At 41.1% G+C, this 19,228-nt stretch overlaps 1 protein-coding gene across 3 annotated transcripts in view; it reads left to right on the plus strand.

Moving 5' to 3' along the window:
* LOC102688494 (phosphatidylethanolamine-binding protein 4) overlaps nucleotides 1-19,228 on the plus strand; it is a 121,862-nt gene that overhangs the window by 86,421 nt on the left and 16,213 nt on the right. For all 3 annotated transcript variants that reach the window (XM_015348463.2, XM_015348521.2, XM_069183183.1), the window contains exons 5-6: nucleotides 15,299-15,344; nucleotides 17,178-17,294. In XM_015348463.2, the coding sequence (XP_015203949.1) occupies nucleotides 15,299-15,344; nucleotides 17,178-17,294 (163 nt within the window). The remainder of the gene's footprint in view (nucleotides 1-15,298; nucleotides 15,345-17,177; nucleotides 17,295-19,228) is intronic.

Genomic DNA, 19,228 nt, shown 5'->3' on the forward strand with positions numbered 1-19,228 from the left:
AAAATTGAAAAGGATCAAGGGGTAATAAATCTCTTAAAAACGGATTTTTCACAGTGCATTTTTGATCCTCAGTACAGGAGGAAGGTTCTTGGGGACAGATCAGAACGTTCTTTTTGAACATGTCCATTTCATCCTCCTTTACATGCAGCAGAATCCTGTTTTCAGCTGCTGTAGACAAGAATCTTTCTGTTCCAGCTGAAACAATGTTTGGAGTTTACTACTCTTTGCTTTCTGGGAAAGTGAACTGATTTGATTATTTTCTGCTGGGTTAGGAGATTCTTTTAGACGATAACAAGATGCCATCCTACGTTTTTCTCCATCATTTGCTAATCACGACGTTGCGTAATTTTCACCGTGGTCTAAAGCTCAGAGCCCATGCTCTGTGAAAAGGAATCTGTGCACATCTGTTAAACCGTGGCGTTAATCAGGTGGAGATTTATGGTAACAGCTGATTAATTAGACCCTCTTAAATATGAATAAAGTGAAGTGGCAAGAGGAATCTGAATGAAGGGAAGATGACTAGCATCAGAGAGAGAGTGAAAGTGGCAGAGTCCATCCTCAGAATAGAGCTGCTAATGCCATCTGTTATGGGCTTTCTTTCTCTTCTTCTCCCTTGCTCACTCTGTCTGTTATTTAAGCAGCGAGAGAAGCCCTCGTCCCTTCTTTGAGGACGTGGGATGCTAATTGTCGTAGGTGTGGGTTTTATGAACACAGTGAGCAAGAGAGAGGGAAGGAGGGAGGGGTGGGGGGAGGCAGAGGGGGATGCTGGTCTTCGTGAGTAAGCCCTGCTGACAAAGGGAACCTCTCTCCCACACAGACAGAGAGAGAGGTGGGCAGGCGGGTGGGCGGGCAGAAGGGGGCATCCCCCTCCCCTCCTTGACACCCACCAGGTGAATCCTGTCATCTCAGGATCTGAGCATCTTCCAGGTAGCAAGAAAAAAAAAAGTTTACTGCTTATAGCAAACATGAAAGAGGGAACTTTTTTTGCTTTCGCCTCAGCATACTCTCATTTATGGTTCTTTTTGGTATTCTTTCTGATTTTATATGTCTTTTATTGACTCCAGTCCCCAGATGATTGGGGGATAATTTATTCATGATCAGATTCCAGGGACTTGAACTCCCCATTCTCCATTGTGCTATAGTATAGTATATAGTATAGTAGCCGAAGATCTTGGTGCAGAGGAAGGCAGTACTGTGTAGGAATGCAGAGTAAGGATAGAACAGGAAACTCGTGATGCAGAAATATCCTGCAGATCGAGAGTTGACGAGTGTTTAACAAAAGAGACAGGTAAACTAATGGGAATGGGGTGCCAGCTATTAGATCATTTAGTGGCATGCTGTGCTGAGTACCTGCTTCAGTAAAAAAATAATGGCACCTACCCGAAACAGCTCCACAGGCCTGAATGGGAAAAAATATATGAGAAGATTCGTTAAGAGATTCCGTGTGAATCTCCCTCCTTTGCACACTTCTGCCAATCAGAATTAAGAAGTGTTTTGTTCAGGTTTTTGAGGAGGTGCGATAACTAATTAGCATGGAAACTCCTTAAGCAAATACAGCATTTGAGGAACCCTCTCTCAGGGTAGAAGTCAAAGTGTATGCTACAAGTAAGAAGTGAACAAGTACCAAGAAAATACTAAGTCTGTTAATGAGCTGATGTTGTAGGGATGTTGAACCCAAGAGGACAGAATTCAGCCTGCTGTGGTACTTCATTTCTAGGCATGCTCCCAGCAGGACAGTGAAGATCAGCCTCAGGCATCTTTTTTTCATTTACCCCAAGAGAAGACCATGTATAGAGTGAAAGTTCTCATGGTTTCCCAGTCATATTCTGGACTCAGAGCGTATCTTACACATTACCCAGCCAGCTGATTAAAGTACTCTTATTGCATTTTCCCAACTAAGGAACAAGTAATAGGTTTATTCCATGCTGAAAAGAGAAGGAAGAAAACACAACGTTTTGGCTGCTTTGTTACAAGTGGTCTCCCACTGTTTTCTTGGCTTCAGATGTGTATTGTATCCTTTTCCTTCTGGTGCCACTGAATGGAATTCTGCTTTGTGTCCCTTGAACCTAATCTGAAGCAGTTAGTTGGTATGCGGTCCCCTTTCTCTTGTTTAGGGGTTGTTTTCCAAGGCGACGTACTGTAGGAAGCTCATTTGACAAGCTGGTTATATCATCCGGTTACTTTCTCAGTATTTATAGTGAAATGTTGTGGCATTTTCTCAACACGAAGTAGAATTTCCACATGAAGGTTGTCATCTGCCTCCCTTGTCCCTGACCCTAACGGTTGATCTCCCAGCAGATTAAGAGCAGTAAAGCACACTCCTGCGTGTGACTGCAGCTGTCAGAAAGAGACCACGGAGCGGGAACAGTGGGGAAACAAATATTCCAGCGGGCTTTTGGTCTGGTCCAGTGGTCTGGTGGACTTTTTGGTCCTGGTGGTTCTCTCGACTGGATACAAGGATGGTCATGGAAAGAAGGATGTTCTCCTTGGTATACTTCAATAACTCGAGAACCATACAGTGTCCATTCCACGTAGGTGTCCAAGAAGGTTAAATTTAGTTCCTCAGGGGTCTTTACAAAGAGCTACAGGTGAACGAATCCACCCTCAAATGCTAGCGCATGTTCACAACTGACACTGTTGGTTTTACGTATTATTATACTTGGGAAGCAAATTATTTATGTTTTATTGGGATCCTTTGGACAGTTGGAGAGGTTCTCCAGTGCCTGTTTTGAAGCTGAAGTTTACTGTTCATGCTGTGTAGTAGAATACACTTGGAAATCAAGGGATGAGTGAATTGACATTTACAGTTTCTCATGACCCCTGAAAATACAACAGCGGTAGCCCTCTGCAGAAATCCGATGTACACATGGCATGATGCAGTGTAATGTTATCAGCAAATAGCTTGTCTGTAGGCACCACCTGTTTGTTTTTTCACCGGACCCAGCCAGTTGTTCTGTGCACCTTACAGTGACAAAATGGACAAAACTGTTTTATTTATATGAGAAGCCATGTTTTTTTCCTTATTGCATTTTTTGGCCAAGTAAAGTAAGAATCCTGCAAACATGCAACACAAAGTACAGGGAGGAACCATCAGGAACATACACATTTTGAAAGGAAAGGAAATTTGTGGAGAAGCTTGTTTAACTAACCCTGGAGTTGCTTGTGGTTGTCATTGATTCATAATATACAGTAGTAGCGAGACATGTTAGAGAGCAGGTCAGCATTGTAGCCTAAGGTAGAACTAATGCAGAAATATAGAGGTGAGGCTAAAGTGTAGCTGATTTGCTGCTAAAGGATACTTACAGGGTGGTGTGGTGGCTCTGTGGCTAAGGGTCTGCACTTGTGGCTGGAAGGTTGCTGGTTTGTATCCCGTGGCTGGCAGAGGAATCCTACTCTGTTGGGCCCCTGAGTAAGGCCCTTAACCCTGACTGCTCCAGGGGCGCTGTATGAATAGCTGACCCTGTGCCTTGACCCCAAGCTTCTATCCCTGTCTGTGTGTCTCATGGAGAGCAAGTTGGAATATGTGAAAAGACAAATTCCTAATACAAGAAATTGTATAGGGCCAATAAAGTGATCTTACCTCACATTACAAAAGAGTTGAAATTTGTTGAGCAGAGAGACAAGGATCCTCCTAGTCTATCCCACCCTCAGGTGGGATGAGGGACATCAATGTACACTCCAGGCCAGGACCCCAAAACGTTTCTTCACAAAATATGGGGCTCATCCTGCCTGCAGGCAAACAATTTACATCAGATTTTACCACCATTTCCATTTTTGTAGAATTATTTTTCTGCTGGAAAAATGTTGTTTGAGCTGACTTTTCTTTTTCCCCCTTTTAACCTCCATATTGACTACCAAATAGCACCCAGTGAAAACCTAAAAGTGGACCTTTGCATGTAGAGACTGAAAATAACTATCAAATGTAAAGAAGCACAGCTTTCAGAAAAATATCATTTAGAACTGCAATTCTATTCTATTCAACTGCTCGGCTCTCCCAGCAGTACTGTCTGTTGAGTCTTGTAATTTAGCAGCCTGCAGACAACATGCAGAGTCATTGTTTTCAGCAGTCTGACTCACTGCTGGGGTGGATTATAATTTCAAAGCAAAAAATGTAAAAGAACAATGATTTTATTGTTAATTGTGCAGTTCATATATTGAATTTCATATCTGTGAATGATTTTTGTAGTTAAAAGCTATGTGGCGCAAATCTTTTTCAATAGCAAACAAGTGAACTATGGGATCTAGCGTCTGTGAGCCATTAAACCAGTTCTGTTTGCATAAAAAATGTATGGGTTAATATTGATTGGTCCCAAATTTTGTAAACTATATTATTCAAAGTTTGTGTTAAGCATAGAATTATCTAATTTGTATAATGAGTCTTATACTCTGTCTGAGGCACTTTTTCTAGGAGTTCAAAATGAAAAGAATACCTGATAATATAATGGTTTATACTCCCCTCTCTTTGAGCAACTCTGAGCTGCTGACATGTGGTCTTGTATTTCTTGCTGTTTTAGTTGCCTCTGAATCTGTCATCAACCCAAAATTTAAAAGCCCATACTTCTTTTCTAGTAGATTGATGTCTGTTAATCGCAAAAAGAATAAACGTATTTTGTGACATGCAGTGGATAAGATCTGTTTGCCTTCTATCCACATGTGTTAGACCACTCGTGACAATTTTAAAAATCTAAAATATATGCGATTCTCTGAGAGCTGATATTCCAGAGTCTCTCAAACCATAAAGGTTGAGGCCTGTAGTCCACACATCACCAGTTAACGTTTAACTTAACTCTGTAAATGGAGCTACACAGCTGGTTAACCTTTAGGGTTTCAGTGGGCTTGAATTTGCCATGATAACCTTGATTTGCCTGCAAATGTACAACTTTGTAAAAGAGAACTATGTTTTTTGCTTCAGGCAACACTACCTCCCCCAGTGGGACCCCAGTGGAAAACGTTGAGAGGTTCTGACAACATGTTTGTCGGAGGAAACAGTATTCAAATCCTCATTTTTTCCATTCTGATTAAAGGTGTACAGTGTTCAAGGAGATTAACAGTTGGTCATTTAGGAGGCTTATAAAAAGTAAAATAATTGGTGATTCTGTAGATAGAACTGAAATTGGAGTATCTGCTAAAATGTAGACAACTGCACTAAGGGCTTTATTAAAAAAAAACAGACAGTTACCGTGTTCAAACCAGAATCAAATGCTTTTGTTGTGTAGTATATCAATACCACGAGGAAGGCTCATTCAATCTCCATTTGTCCCATCTTGCTTGCTTGGTTGCCTGTGGATCATGAAGCTAACTTTTGAGGGATTCTAATGAATCTGGTTACACCATGAGGAAAGTTACCATTTTAACAAGTGAGGAAATGTATATGTTACATTTTGGATAAGGACATGTCTCTTTTTTTTAGTTCAAAATACACTTGCACTAAAGTTAGATCCTCTGTACTTCTTGCTTTGCTTGTGGTGCTTGTGGTAATTATTTGACTGCAATTGAATAGTTTAATGCATCTAGCTTGTAGTCATGCAGAGCTAGCCAAAGCTGAGTTAGCAGACCATGGAAAAGTAGTGCGTTTTAGATTCAACACAGGGCTACTCCACATAAGAAGGCGGCTTGGGCTCAGCAGATGTATTTTTGAGACGGCGATCAACACATCTTGAAGAATACCTTAATTAGCTGAGAAATGCTGGACCTTTTGTAAGTGGCATGAAGGAAGTTTGACACCTGAAGGTCAGGACCTGCAACTGTCTATGTAGTGGAGGTGGCAGCCGGTTTAATTTATCAAGGAAAGTGTTGTGAGGAGTGAATCTTGGCAGAGTTTTTTTTCCTTTTTCATCAGGATTAATTTGTCTTTCTCAGGTACGAGAAAGCTATTACAACAGAACCCGGTCTTCATCTGAGGACAGTCAGACTGAAGGCTTTAAATGTCTGCCTGAGAAGCAGAGATACAGCCTGTGGCCAGTAATTTAGTTAACGTGAACCCCTTGATTGACACTACTCTACACTTATTCTAACGGTCCTATTTATACCAGCAAATGTGTAATGTTCAAAGGGAAAATACATTTAGAACAGATTTAGATGTAACATCTCTAAGAGGACACTTCAATATCTGCATTGGCTCTCATTGGCTATATACCCTGTCACGAAATTAATGAAGTCTGTGGAAGTTTTTTTCATCTGTAGGCTCTACAGATATAATTCCCAACCGTTCAATAAAAGTGTTTCCCCCCGAGAGGAGGGAGCAGGAATCAATTGCTCTGCCTGTCACCTGCATGTGCCACCTGATAGTAGGACCGCAGGTCCTGCCCACTCCCTGAGTCCCTTATTCACAACACCCACTCCACCCCCTGCCCCTGGGACTGCCTCTCCTTTCTACAGGACACTGATCACAATGTGAGAATGCCATGTAAATAGGTGTTATTCCCCATGGTGGCCTGTTTGTGATACTTTAATGGGAGACATGCTGTCTCTAAACTCGATCACCTGCTGTTTTTCCCCTACATGTTAGCTTGGTTAGTGCACATTTTGGGTGTTCATGAATAGGGCAGATGCTCTCTTAAATGCCCCTAACCATCATAGAACTCTTATTTTTTACTTCGGCAATACCCCCATTTTACAAAGTCTGTTCAGTTTTTTTTTTCAATCTATTTTTATAATCTACCATCTTCTACTAGAAACTGATATTTCTTTCACAAGCAGTGTCGTCAGGGACGTCTTAATTGCTTCTCTGCTAAATGTTCCTAGCCAGGAATATAGTGACTTGCCTCTTTACAGTTCTACAGTACCTGCAGGTCTCTGCATGGCGACTTGAGAAATATAGGCAAGTACTACCCACACGCAGATCCTTGGCGATGCTGGTTTTCAGGGTGAGCATCTGGTAGTAAAGACAGTATGCCTCTGTCCACATCACAGTTTGAAAAGATACCAACACTCTGCTAGCTCATGTGTATCTGACACAATTCACATGTACCAGTCCAATGCAGGTGTGTATAAATGTGTTAAGGAAATAAGTGATTAGAAAAGTACTTAAACAACAAAACCCTTATATCTGTAATTCCCGAATCAGATTACTAAAAACCATGAGCCCTAATCATGTATATACAGTACATTCCGATGTGTCAGTAGGATTGCTTCTTTTCAATTGTCTGGTTCTGTCCTACCTATCTGTCTTGAAACCTGTATCATTAATATATGCGAGTATGTTATATTAAGATGCAACCGATGGACAAGGCTGAAGAATTGTGATCCCTTTACACTCATTATAAGGAGGTCATTACACTACACAAAACTTTCTGTCTGGAGAACCACCACTTGTTAAACTGGTCATTTAAAAACTGAGGCTGTTTAAGTTGCAGCCAGGTGACACAGAGCAACGAACCTATCAGAGCAAAGAGCAGGCTTTGTGCTACAGTCACCGGACTGTAGTAAGGGAAAAGTCTCCCTTTAAATCAATGTCACTATGAGTCCTTTTCAGTTTCTCTTAGTAGTGAAATTCTGTATTGTGCAGTCCTGATCCTTGCACATGTAGGTTAGATGAATTACTTCACCGACAAGTTGACTGAATAAGTAAGTGAAAGTCAGCCCTCTGCTATAGACTTAAAAACTGGCTTGATCGTAAGTCTGCTTAACCATCTGTGGAGACAGAAGCCTACCACCTGCGACTAGAGCGCTATGGTATCACCATGACAGACAGCCAATTAACCCCAGAACCCTGCAGCGCAGACCTCCCTGAGGGGTGACAGCGCTGAAACAGTGATCATAGCCAAGCCCTGACTGTCTGAGCTGCGGCCCCCTTGTTCACAGCATACAGAGTGAGAGTTGTACTGCACAGTTGCATGCTCCACTAAGCACTAATTATACAGTTCCCTGGCAGAGACTGCGGAGGATGGTAGTTCTAGGTTCTCGTATTAGGTACGTATCAAGCATTAATAGCCAGCTAATTACAGATCTATTATCTGTGAGCTACTGCTGGAAAATCTACTGCCCTTGAATTTGTAATTTTAATTCACTGTGTTAGTTAATGTGTGAACACAGACTGGCAATCAGTAGGTGTGCAGAAATATCACAACCTGAGCTGATTTCCATGGCACGTGATACTAAATTGAAAAATGTTTCTAGGATAGAGAACCAGTAAGAATGGGAGTTTGGCTCAGCAAGCTTCAGAATGATATCGTACGGAATGACCTCCCAGCACCTACTGATCAAAGACAAGTAGTGTAAAACGATTAGCATCTAATAAATACCATTCCCTTTTGGTATCTGTGGAACTGAAGGCATGTCCAGATCTCTGTAATGCACAAGCTCTTCTGATGTGCTCTTTCTCATGATTTGACAAATGTTTCATCACAACAGCTGGAGCTCAGTATTTTCTCCCAATATTTCTCCCAGCTTGGAACAGCCACATGGTTTGTGCATGATACTACCCCATACTGCTGTATCAGTCATTCATTACTCATGTGTGAGTGAGCAAAGGCCCACATTTACTCTCACATAAGTGGCCTCTACACGACGGCCTTTGCAGGCCTGTTGAGGCTCCAGCAACAGACAACATTGTTACATTCAGTTTCTGCAAACTTTTGAAACCCCAATAGCTGTTCGATTCAAGTGACAAAGAAGTCTCACTTCTGAATAGACTCCAGAGTTAAACAAATGAACCTAAACATCTTTAAATTGGATGAAGTCAAAGCTGAACTAGGTTTTCGAAATTTTCAGAAAAATATCATGTGTAAATGACTGTTGCCTAGCTCACTGAAGTCTGAAGGAAAAAATGCTTTATTTAGAATAAGTTACTAATGAATTACACAGCATGCCGAGTCCAGAACTATTGCTATAGCAACAGCAAGTCAACATTTGAGAGCTGAAGTGACAGTGTTTCCTGCTGAGTCTGTTCTTACTGATCTCTACAGGCAGTTAATAGTTCAGGGACAAAGTTAGAGTCTGTTTCCTTGTTTTCCGTGTATTTATAGGATTGAATTGGACAAGCTTCTTTAAACTGTATCTGCCAGAGAAAGACAGCAACAGCAATACAGCAGGGAATGGGAATGCACGTCTGTAGTAGATGTAAGAACAGAATTGCTTAAGTCCAGACCGAAGAAGACTTCAGGGGGGTGTTATATGAGCTTTTCAAACTGCAGAAAGAGGCCAATAGAATCAATGCTACCATTACATGATAGGCAACACATCCACCAGAACCAAAGGAGATAAATGGAAAGTGATTTAAAATAGATTCAGGACTGAGAACAGATATTTCACTTTTAAGATATTCAGCTTTTGGGACTAATTTGGACCATATTTTTTAATGCTTTGGGGTACTTTAAATCCATATCTGTGTAGATAATTGATTTGTTTTCCTTTTTCAAAAAAATTAAAAAATCTTTTAAAGTTTTGTGGTCACCACATGGTCTTTCATAAGTCTATACACAGAGTCACAGAGGGTGAGGGCTATGTTCAGGGTTAGGCAAATGACAAAGACCTGAACTTTTGATGTAACCAAGTCCACATTTCTTTTAAGTAGGCCTGATCACAAGAACTGAATATGAAATTATTGACTTAGTTGGACATAATAATCAGAAGTAGCCTGTTTTTATTAAAACATCTTTATGCTTAACATAAAAAATAATGCAAAGTTCAATTTTGACTATTAATTAACTAGTAAAAACAGCTCTTGTCAGTGATGGGTTAGAGGAGATGAACGGAGGGGCAGTCATTCCTTGTACCGTCCTGAAGGCTGATTTCACCAGATGGCGATTCTCTGAATGGGAAGCAGGAAGCTTAATTGATGCAGAATGGTCCTGAATGATGCTCCACCTCTGGGAGATTTGAAGCATTTGTGTTTCACCTCTTAAGTTCCTAAACATACTGTTCCTTGTATTAAGAAGTAGAAATGGATCTTCCAGGAGAATAACAAATGGCACCTCAACCATCACTATGGAGGCCTTTTGCAATCCATTTCAGTCCACTGGTAGCATAACACACAAGTTTATAAAGCGAAAGAGCTCTGTCTCTCATGAAATCCCACTTCAAGTCCTGATTAAAGGCAAGGGGACTGCAGGTAGCAGCAGTGGCTACTGCTGGCAATTTCAGCCCCATGGCCATGGCTGGCCACACCATCTCATTATATTGGGTTCCAACATAAACAAGAACTTAATGAAATAACAGAAAAAAAATGCAAGACCAAACTCAAGTTATCTCATCGAGAATTCAGGATTCCATTGATGAAATTGAAGTAGCTCTTATTGATCCGCTGGTACATCAAATGCAATGACTGGTTGTAAGAAACAGTTGTTAGGGGCTGATTTTAACATGTTAGGAACTACAAACCACATTTTGCACATTTTAATTACCTTGTAGATAATAATAGTTAATAAGCGCTTCACAACTGAACTTGTTACTTCACTTCCTCTACCACTATAGTACACCTGGGTAACACAGAGCATCTGTTATGTGCCAGCAACCCCACTACACAGAAAGAAATTGCTTTGCCTATTAAATTCAGTGAAAGTCAGATTGTGCAAGCCCACAGCAGAATATAACTGCTCTTACAAACAGGGTCTCGGAATCCTTAATTGCCAAGTATTTAGGACCTTAGTTTGCAAGAGCAGCTCTTTTTCAGGTAGCGCAAACACAGTACACTAACAGTTAAAGGCTGATTTGTTAGGAAACTTGCATAACAATAGGCTTTTCGTAAGCCTACTTTATGGCACAGAGGCAGAAGTCCCTTGAGGCCTGTTTCATTCCTTGCATTGCGCCACCTTCAGATGCTCTCCTAGTCATTCACAGGCCCTCGCATGTCTTCAAATGAGCACTCCTCTCCTCACGCTCGTGTCATGCACCTCTTGATGAAGTGCCAGCTTGGCCTACGTCATGGTCAGGGATAGAGTTCCCAGACTTGTGCAATTCTCCACCTGCCACACAGGCTCAGCAACCAGAGCGGCCCAGTGCTTTCATTATTTCCTTCTTCATTTTTTTTCCATTTCCTTCTCTGTCCCTCTTTGACTGTTTAGTTTTTCATTTGGCTATTCTTCCTCCTCCTCTCTCTCTCTGTCACTTTTTTCTTTTTTCCTTTTATCTTTTCTTTATTCCCCCCAATGCCAATAAAACCTTCCACACTGCTGCATCCAACCCCGACACCTGCAAGGTGGGATTTGTAGATTGGAATGTGAATGTGAAGCGTAGTTCAGGACCCTATGCAGACAGTATAATCCAGAAGTAAGTGCAGAAAGACAACAGGGAAGAGATGTAGAGGATCAGGACGTGATGAAGGACAGGGGGCGTGACAAAGTCCAAACAGTCCAAGGGGGAAATCCAGGGCGCAGTCCAGAATCCAGGAAGCGGGAGATCCATCTGAGATGAGACAAACAAGGTTAAAATCCAGAATGGGATCCAGAACAGAACAGGGAATAAAACCAGGGTAATGATGCCAGGTGCTCCGAGCACCAGTCTCAGATGGTCAGGATGCCGTGATGAAGCCTATGCTGTCGGGTCTCTCCTGGACCCGCTGGTAGGCGGGCTTCCGGGCGTCCATCTCCCAGTGCTGAGCCAGGAATAGCGGGAGCACCAGGCTTATATAAAGATTGACAAACAGGGGACAGGTGCACCTAATGAACTAAAATACGAAAGGGTCAGAGCGCCCTTAAGAGGAGGGATGATGATCGTGACAGACTGGGCTTCCCTGTTTTCAAACTTTTCCGTGTCCTTTCGAAGCAGATGACACATTTCTGCTTCCTGTTTGGTTACTTCCTCTGGCTTAGTCCTGCAAGAGCTCTGCTCACTGTTTGTCCACCTAGTGTCCTAGAACCCTAGAATGATTACGAAGAGTACATGTGGCATTATCAACAGGCTTCAAAGAAATGCACTGAATCTATTTGTTTCCTCATCACATTTGCTCAAAATAGGCCTTTTTTTACAAGCAATTTTGACTGCAAACCTGAGACACCAGGGAATTAAGGACTTTACAGTGATATCTTAAAGAACCACAAGAGAGCATTAATTAAGGGAAGAAAACAGCAATTATCCAGTGACAGATACACTCTGTAGTTGTAAAACTGTCATCAGTAGAGAGCAGGTTTATGTGTCAGATTGTGTCAGGGTATTGAATGTTGGAGAACATGTCATGACACTAAGAGCATACTCATACTGTCTTCAGAGCAAATCCTGGGTTTTCTGCTGATTTATATTTTTACAGTTGAAACCCCTATCTACACTGGTTTACATTGTGATTTACCAGTATTCAAAAAGTTACACATTCATCCAGGATGTTTCATATTGTGCCAAGAATGATGCCAGTCTGTACTAGACCAATAGGATGAGACAACGTGATCTATTTTGGCTGTGCTGTCCTGAGCGGTGATCAGACTGTCCAGCAGTTATACACAATAGGTTAATCCGAATCGGTGTCCTTAATACACCTGTGACATGTCATAAAAAGCTTGGTAAATAGAACCCATAGTAAATTATCAATTAATTTGATTACAGTTATTTTTATATCAATATCTGAAATATAAAGGTTCCTGTGTGAAACAGTTATGTAGCAGTCACAACTACTTGTCTGCTGTCTCCCAGGTCCTTAGATCTTATGTTTGTGGATCCATTATTTGGCACAATGACGTTCGGTTCAGATCTGGGTTTCCTTCGGTGTGGAGTTGCAGTGTTGTCCATTTGGGTTTTCTTGCAAATGGTGATGGAATGAGTGAGTCTGTGGCTGCTGACGTAGAGGAATAGCCCCTTTTTAGCTTTCAAAGTGTCACTGTGTGCCGGATGTTCTTCACCAGCTGCATGCTGAGTAATGATTAGTGCCACGTCTTGGCTTCTGACATAAGAAATAAGTTAAAAATAAGCAGACTGTTAAATTCCGACCAATTAGGTGTGCCTTGTGAAAAGCACAAGTTACTGTTTCAGTGGCCTTATCAAGTTGAGCAATGCAATTAGAAAGAATGACTAATAATTAGGGAAGCATAGTCGTGAATTTATTATATTTATATATATTTAAAAAATATTTCAAACAAGAATTACAAGGATGGTTACCATTATTCATCAACTTCCAAAAAAAAAGACTTCAATGTCTATTACTTTCTAGTTTTACCAGCTGTAGTGTTTTCTCAGATGACTCGCCTCTCTCAAACTCCAAAAGTCTGATTTCATTTGCGAGTAAAAGTTGATCAAAGATGCTTCCCAGCCTTTCACCCTCTTCACAGTGCTCACCTTTTTCAAGAGGAAGCTGTTGTGAGAATCCTCTCGCAGAGATGTGTTATATAAACTGCCACCTCTTGTGAGATCCTGGTTGTGAAGACATCAGGGCTGTAGGCAGGACTTTCCCTTTTTTCCTGCGTAAAGTTTTGATCTGTTGTCATTAAAGATTCCACATTCCTCCTCTCTATTCTAATGACATATGAAAGGTGCAACAGAGACGTGTGCTTGCTTTGTGTTATATCTTAATCGCGAGCCTGTTTCCTCCTCTCTGAAGCATTTGTGACTGGTGAAATGTAAAACAAAATGTGGATTGCCGTGTTAAATTTATCCTAATAAATAAATGAGTAGAAGAAATTCTCAAATTCAAAAACACGGGCAATTGCAATAAAAATGGCTTTTTAAAACCCTGACACCTTTGACGTGTCGACACCTTAATTGACTGTTTTGTATGCATTCTTACAATGCAGGGTGTTAAACCATGGATCAAAAAAAGTGATTGGTGCTTGATTGATTATTCTTTTATGTTTTATTTAAAAGCCCTCCATCTGCTAAGAAGCGATGATAAAGCAGGTAGAAAAGAGAAAAGGTGAAAACAAAGCTCTTGACCAAGGTGTACACTTGTTGGCCAAGTGTATTTCTTTGTTCTTCCTGCAGGGGACAGAGGGATCTTATTTGTCACAAGTGGAGGTTCTTTCCCAGTGCTTGCAGTTCAACTATTGACCTTAGGGGGGTGCTATGTATTTTGCAAATCAGTTTGGCCTGGGAGGAACTTTTTCAATCGAAGTTCATTTTTGTCAAAAGGACAGTTTTGACTCATCCATCATGTGACATCACTTAATCAGCTCTTGCATGTCAACCATGCAACCTAATTACATTGTTCTTACTTTGCCCCAAGTAAGGGCATGGTTATGCAGATGAATAATAACACATTCAGTTGGCTTACAGAGCTCCAGAGTGAACTGGTGGAGGTATCAGGTTCCTCGTGGATTTTAAAATTACACCTCAGTTTTCTTCAAAAGATGTGTGAAAGCCAGGGTTTTAATACTAAAGCTGAACAACGTTTTTGAGAACATTGTTCTCATTTTGATGGTCACTTTTAGAACAGGACACACAGTTAGAAAGGTCCACGGAAGAATGAATGGGCTTGTTCTACAGCTGAGCGATATGTCACAGGCCAGATAGTCAGGTTACAGGAACTGAGAATCTGAAACTTGTGCTAACCTAAGAAAAGCGATATAAATAAACCCCGAACCTGTATTATTGGCCTAAATAAATGAAATGGAGGCATTTCTAGGGTTGAGATTAAGTCACATTGTATCTAAGAGACGAACAAAGAAAACATGAGCCACGTTTGAATCACTGTTAGGAAGGGGTTCTCCAGGCTTTGTCATCCGGCCCAGCTGGGGATGCTGATTCTATTCTGTGACCAGCGAGAAGTGGCTGCAGTACCTGGATATGCCTGATGGGGGAGCCTGTGCCTGGTGAATGGATGGCTGTGGGGAGGGTGGGGGGAGGCTGTACTGTACAAGTACAGTTCACTGGACCTAGTGTAGAGGTTTGCCGATATACTGTGAAGGTCTTGGGGACTTCCATCCTCACCGCACAAGTGGGGGCTGGTTCACTTTCGGAATGAATCAACTAATTTCATGCTTATTTTTTCCTCCCAGGCACATGACCTTATAGCTGTAAATAAACATTTCTATTAAAGAAACTTTCCAGCGACATGGTGTCACACAGACACACACACTGCCCCTTCATACATCACTGAATGAGAATATACCGACTTTTTATCAATTTAAACACCCTATTCATGATGACCTTATGCCAATAGCAGGCTTAAGGTTGGAATGGGCCCATTGAAAATGTTTAATTCACCTCAAATCAGTATTAATCTCTGCTTGAAGTAGTCATTTAGCTCTTATGTAATTAGATTGGCATTTTTTTTTACACTGGATCATAGCCTGCCTTCTCTGAAAGACTTTAAATATTTTGTTGGTTAGGAGATTTTGTCATGGTCTCAACATTAATAAGATCATTTGTACATATTAAAATTTAAGTGCGTATCCTTTCTGTCAAGTCCAGAATCTAACCTCTCTCTTTGAACCCACAGGGCAGTGACCTTCAGAAAGGTGATATAAAGGGCACAGTGCTGTCTGGTAAGAATATATCTGTGTGTTTGTGGGCTTGTATGTTACCGGATTGACATAATAATGTTCCTTCTGGATCATGCTTGTTTCCAGTTATCTGTTGTGAAGGTTCTAGAGGAACTGGGCGTTAAATCTTTAATTTTTTAAAAATGTTTTACTCCTGAGACATACTGGCACTCCATTGTCTGCAAAGCATTTGGAGGGGCAAATGTAGCAAGCTTCCAGTTTAATGAAGTATATTGATGCCATCAATAAAAATTAGACAACCAACAGTCTGCCTAGATCGACGGTTTCTATTCCTTAACAGTTAATAAGTGCTACAAATCAAAGTTTAAAGAATAGTAAATGTATGTGATTTTTGGCAATACTGCTAATTAAATAATGCTAATTCATAATGCACTCTGCTCTGGAATAGCAGAAATAACACCGGGACATCTCAGGCGCTTCTTCCAATCTGTTTGAGGATGTTCTGATATCCAATGATGTTGATCAGGCTATAATCAGTAACGGACTCAAATTCAGAATGGACTCTGACTATAATGTCCTTTATTTTAAACGGCTACCATGTTGGGTTTTTTTTAAATACCCCCAGAGTCCCGACTCTGGCCATGTCGAAACGCAGCCCTCACGCAACCCCCCCGCCCCCCCCCCCAGTCCTCACTCATCTCCGGTCCCCACACTCCTCCATCATCATCTGTCTTCTTGGGCAGAGTCGCCAGGGCGGCTGGCCTTCCTGGGTAATGATGTGTGAGGGCTGGTGGAGCTGATGTAGCATGGCAGTAATGGGCGTCTGTCACTCTGCGAGTGGCGCGGGACAAAGCCATGCATGGAGCTGCTCTCCCTGTTGAGAAGCCCTTGCCATTAGCTCTAGGTAAATAAAGCCCCCTCTGTCCCTCCATGCTAATGGGCATGTACTTATTCATTCATTTCGGCAACGAGAGGTCATTAACCCATGGCAGTGCATCTGTGCTTAGTCGTTTTGTCCATATTCATCCTATTCTTGGTTTTCGCGTGTTTGAGGTTGTCTGATTTCACCAGCAGAAGAATGCAAAAGAACCAGTTCACTGAATCGTTCTGAGAAGCAGGCATTTCCAAATTACACCAGGGGTAACAGAGAATAGAGACGCCGTGATTTTTTTGGGGGTGGATAGTGTTTCAATCTGTACCGTTTCGAAGCGGTTGGATTTTGAAAGACACGGAGGAGGAGTTTGATGATGTCTGAAAACCGGTTCAGGCTCTTCTTCCACATTTTCTGTGCAACAGATCAGGATCCCAGGATGTCGAGCCCACGTCAGTCAGATTTGCAGGTTTTAACTTGAGGAACCAAGAGAAATTCAAACATTGTACCGTGGGTTATGGAGAATAGTCCTGTATTCCATCAGTGGGTTGTAAAAAAGGAGTGTAACTGTACTGGGTCCTGCCAAATATTGGAACAAAACAATAGTAAATTACATCCTTAAATACAAATAATAAATTAAAACATTTATATTTTTTCCAAATCTTTCTATTACAATGTAAAATTAGCTCCTTTTTTCTGATGCAAACTGTCCTCCCGTTGAATTTCAGGAACGTACATTTGTGAAAATTAAAAAACTAAATTAAAATTTGTGTTTATAATTCAAAATCATTTTCACAGTACTGAAACTAAACTGAACACTTGGTACATTTTCCCCATCACACCTTAAATTGCTGTATTGGGAAATACCATTACAAAACGTTTTCTAATGTAGATTTCTATGTCTTTCTATGTGAATGTTTTATGTTGCACATCTTGCTTTATTTCTGTTGCAACTGCGCTGTTTTTGGTGATGCTTATACCTTGATCCTGTTTGTTTCCTCTAGAATATCGACGCCCAACCCCACCTTCGGAGACAGGCTTCCACCGCTACCAGCTCATGTTGTTTGAACAGCAGCCCAAAGCAACTCCCTACCTCAGCCCTGAGGAGCAGAAGGCATTAGGTACAGAGAGCTTCCTCAGCACAAGCCAGTACACTAGCACTGAACTACTGAACCCCCAGCAACCCACCTCCCAAATACTGAGCTACTGTCCACAAGCCAGCTCAGCCAACACTGAGCACCCATAACACCGTGCTACTGAACACACTGTAGCTCAGCACCATAACACTGACCCGCTGCAGGACTGAGCGATCGAACTCTGAGCCACTGAACACTCTGCAGCCCCGCTCTCAATTACTGACTTATCCAGACCTTCCAAATAGTTTCTGAGGTCATGATTCAGTTTTGTATTATAAAATTCTGCAGTACTTACAGTAAATGTTACAGTAAAATGTATATGAAACATGTTATTCATATACAGTGCACTGAAAATATACTTTCACACATTGCGCTAATTCCACAGAGCATATTTACAGCGGTATTTTACACAGGCCATTATCTGTCACCCTCATCATGTTGAATACCCAACAGCTCAGGATTTTGTAGAGTTTGTCAAAACAGTGTCTCAGAATTAGACACCATGTTGCATTGGAGTCTGTTCTTCCTTCTCCTTCTGTGTTTTGGGATAAGAGAGATCGTTAACCACACGCATAATTGTAAGCACTTAATCAAGGCATCTTTCCGAAGACTATTTTGTCAAAACGTTTGAAACTAATAAAGGAAATGGTAATGAACTTAGTGAGTCACTGTGCAGCAGAGCACACTAATAGGGTCATGTTCACAGAGCTGGGAGCCCACGCACACTGCCATTTGTACCCAGATCTGTATTAAGGCTCTGTTATGACCTGATTGCTCAAGATATTGATAAACTCAAGCTGGTAATGAAACTTTATTTGGTAGCGTGTGCTTCTTTTGGCACTTTGTACTGCCTTGGTACTGTGTCAAACATGATTCGGGTTGCTGGTCGCTTGGGTCCACATCATCGAACCATAACATAAATGACCAGAATTTTGCTTTCACTGTAGGTCAGTCCTAGTTTAAATTTCAGTGGCTTTTGTTAAAACGAGAATGAAGGGGTTTGCTGTATCTGCTTGACGTATGTCTGATTTGATCAATGGTGATTCCCTATTGCCAATAATCAGCCCTGTGTAATATATACTGGAACAAGTAATTCAACACTGAAGAATAGAAAAGAGAAAAACAATATTTCGGCTGCAAAAGCCTTCTTTGGGTGTGTGTAATAAATACTGTACAGTGCAAAATATAGCAATTCTAATGGTGATGATGTTAATAAGCAATTGCTTTTTTTGTAATGCTCCACAAAAGTGTCATGATGTATTTCAGCACTGAAGTGTTCATTTCATTTTAAATATGTATGTTTCCAAAACTCAAAACCCAGAAAATCCAGTCACAACCGATACCACAGACATGTGTTGTGGTGCTGCTTGAATTTTAAAGGTTTAAAATGATCTTCTTCACAATAGGACACTATGTGCTCACAGCTGAAGTACTGTTGTTATTGGCTATATCTCAAAGCTGAAGAAGTCTAAGTGACTAATTGTTTTGGGATCACCAAGAAAAAATGTGTTCCAGGAAGGGACCAGCTCTCCTTTGTCAACACTGCTTATCAGAAATCTGTTCTAGGTTTTCTTCTTCATTTGTATACACAGAACAACATAAGGAACTTCCTGAAAACTTTTTTAGGCTCTCAGATTGCAAAAGCATGTGACTATAAGGATTCTTTTTCATTGAATTTTTTAAATTGTTTTTGGAAGATGAGCAACTGGATACTAGGATGAGACTAGTATCTGGGCCAATTCTATCTACAGCCAAGGGTTTTTCTACTCTAACTTTCACATCTGCAACAGATCATAAACCATTCTGAAAAGTGTCCTATCATACAAAATGGCTCAAAAATCATTTTTTGCATACATAATTTAACGTAATTCCAGAAGTCAGTATTATTCCTGCATGAACCAAATTGGTCATGTGATTTC

The sequence above is a fragment of the Lepisosteus oculatus genome, chromosome 2 (genome assembly GCF_040954835.1).
Source record: "Lepisosteus oculatus isolate fLepOcu1 chromosome 2, fLepOcu1.hap2, whole genome shotgun sequence".
Classification (NCBI taxonomy): Eukaryota; Metazoa; Chordata; class Actinopteri; order Semionotiformes; family Lepisosteidae; genus Lepisosteus; species Lepisosteus oculatus.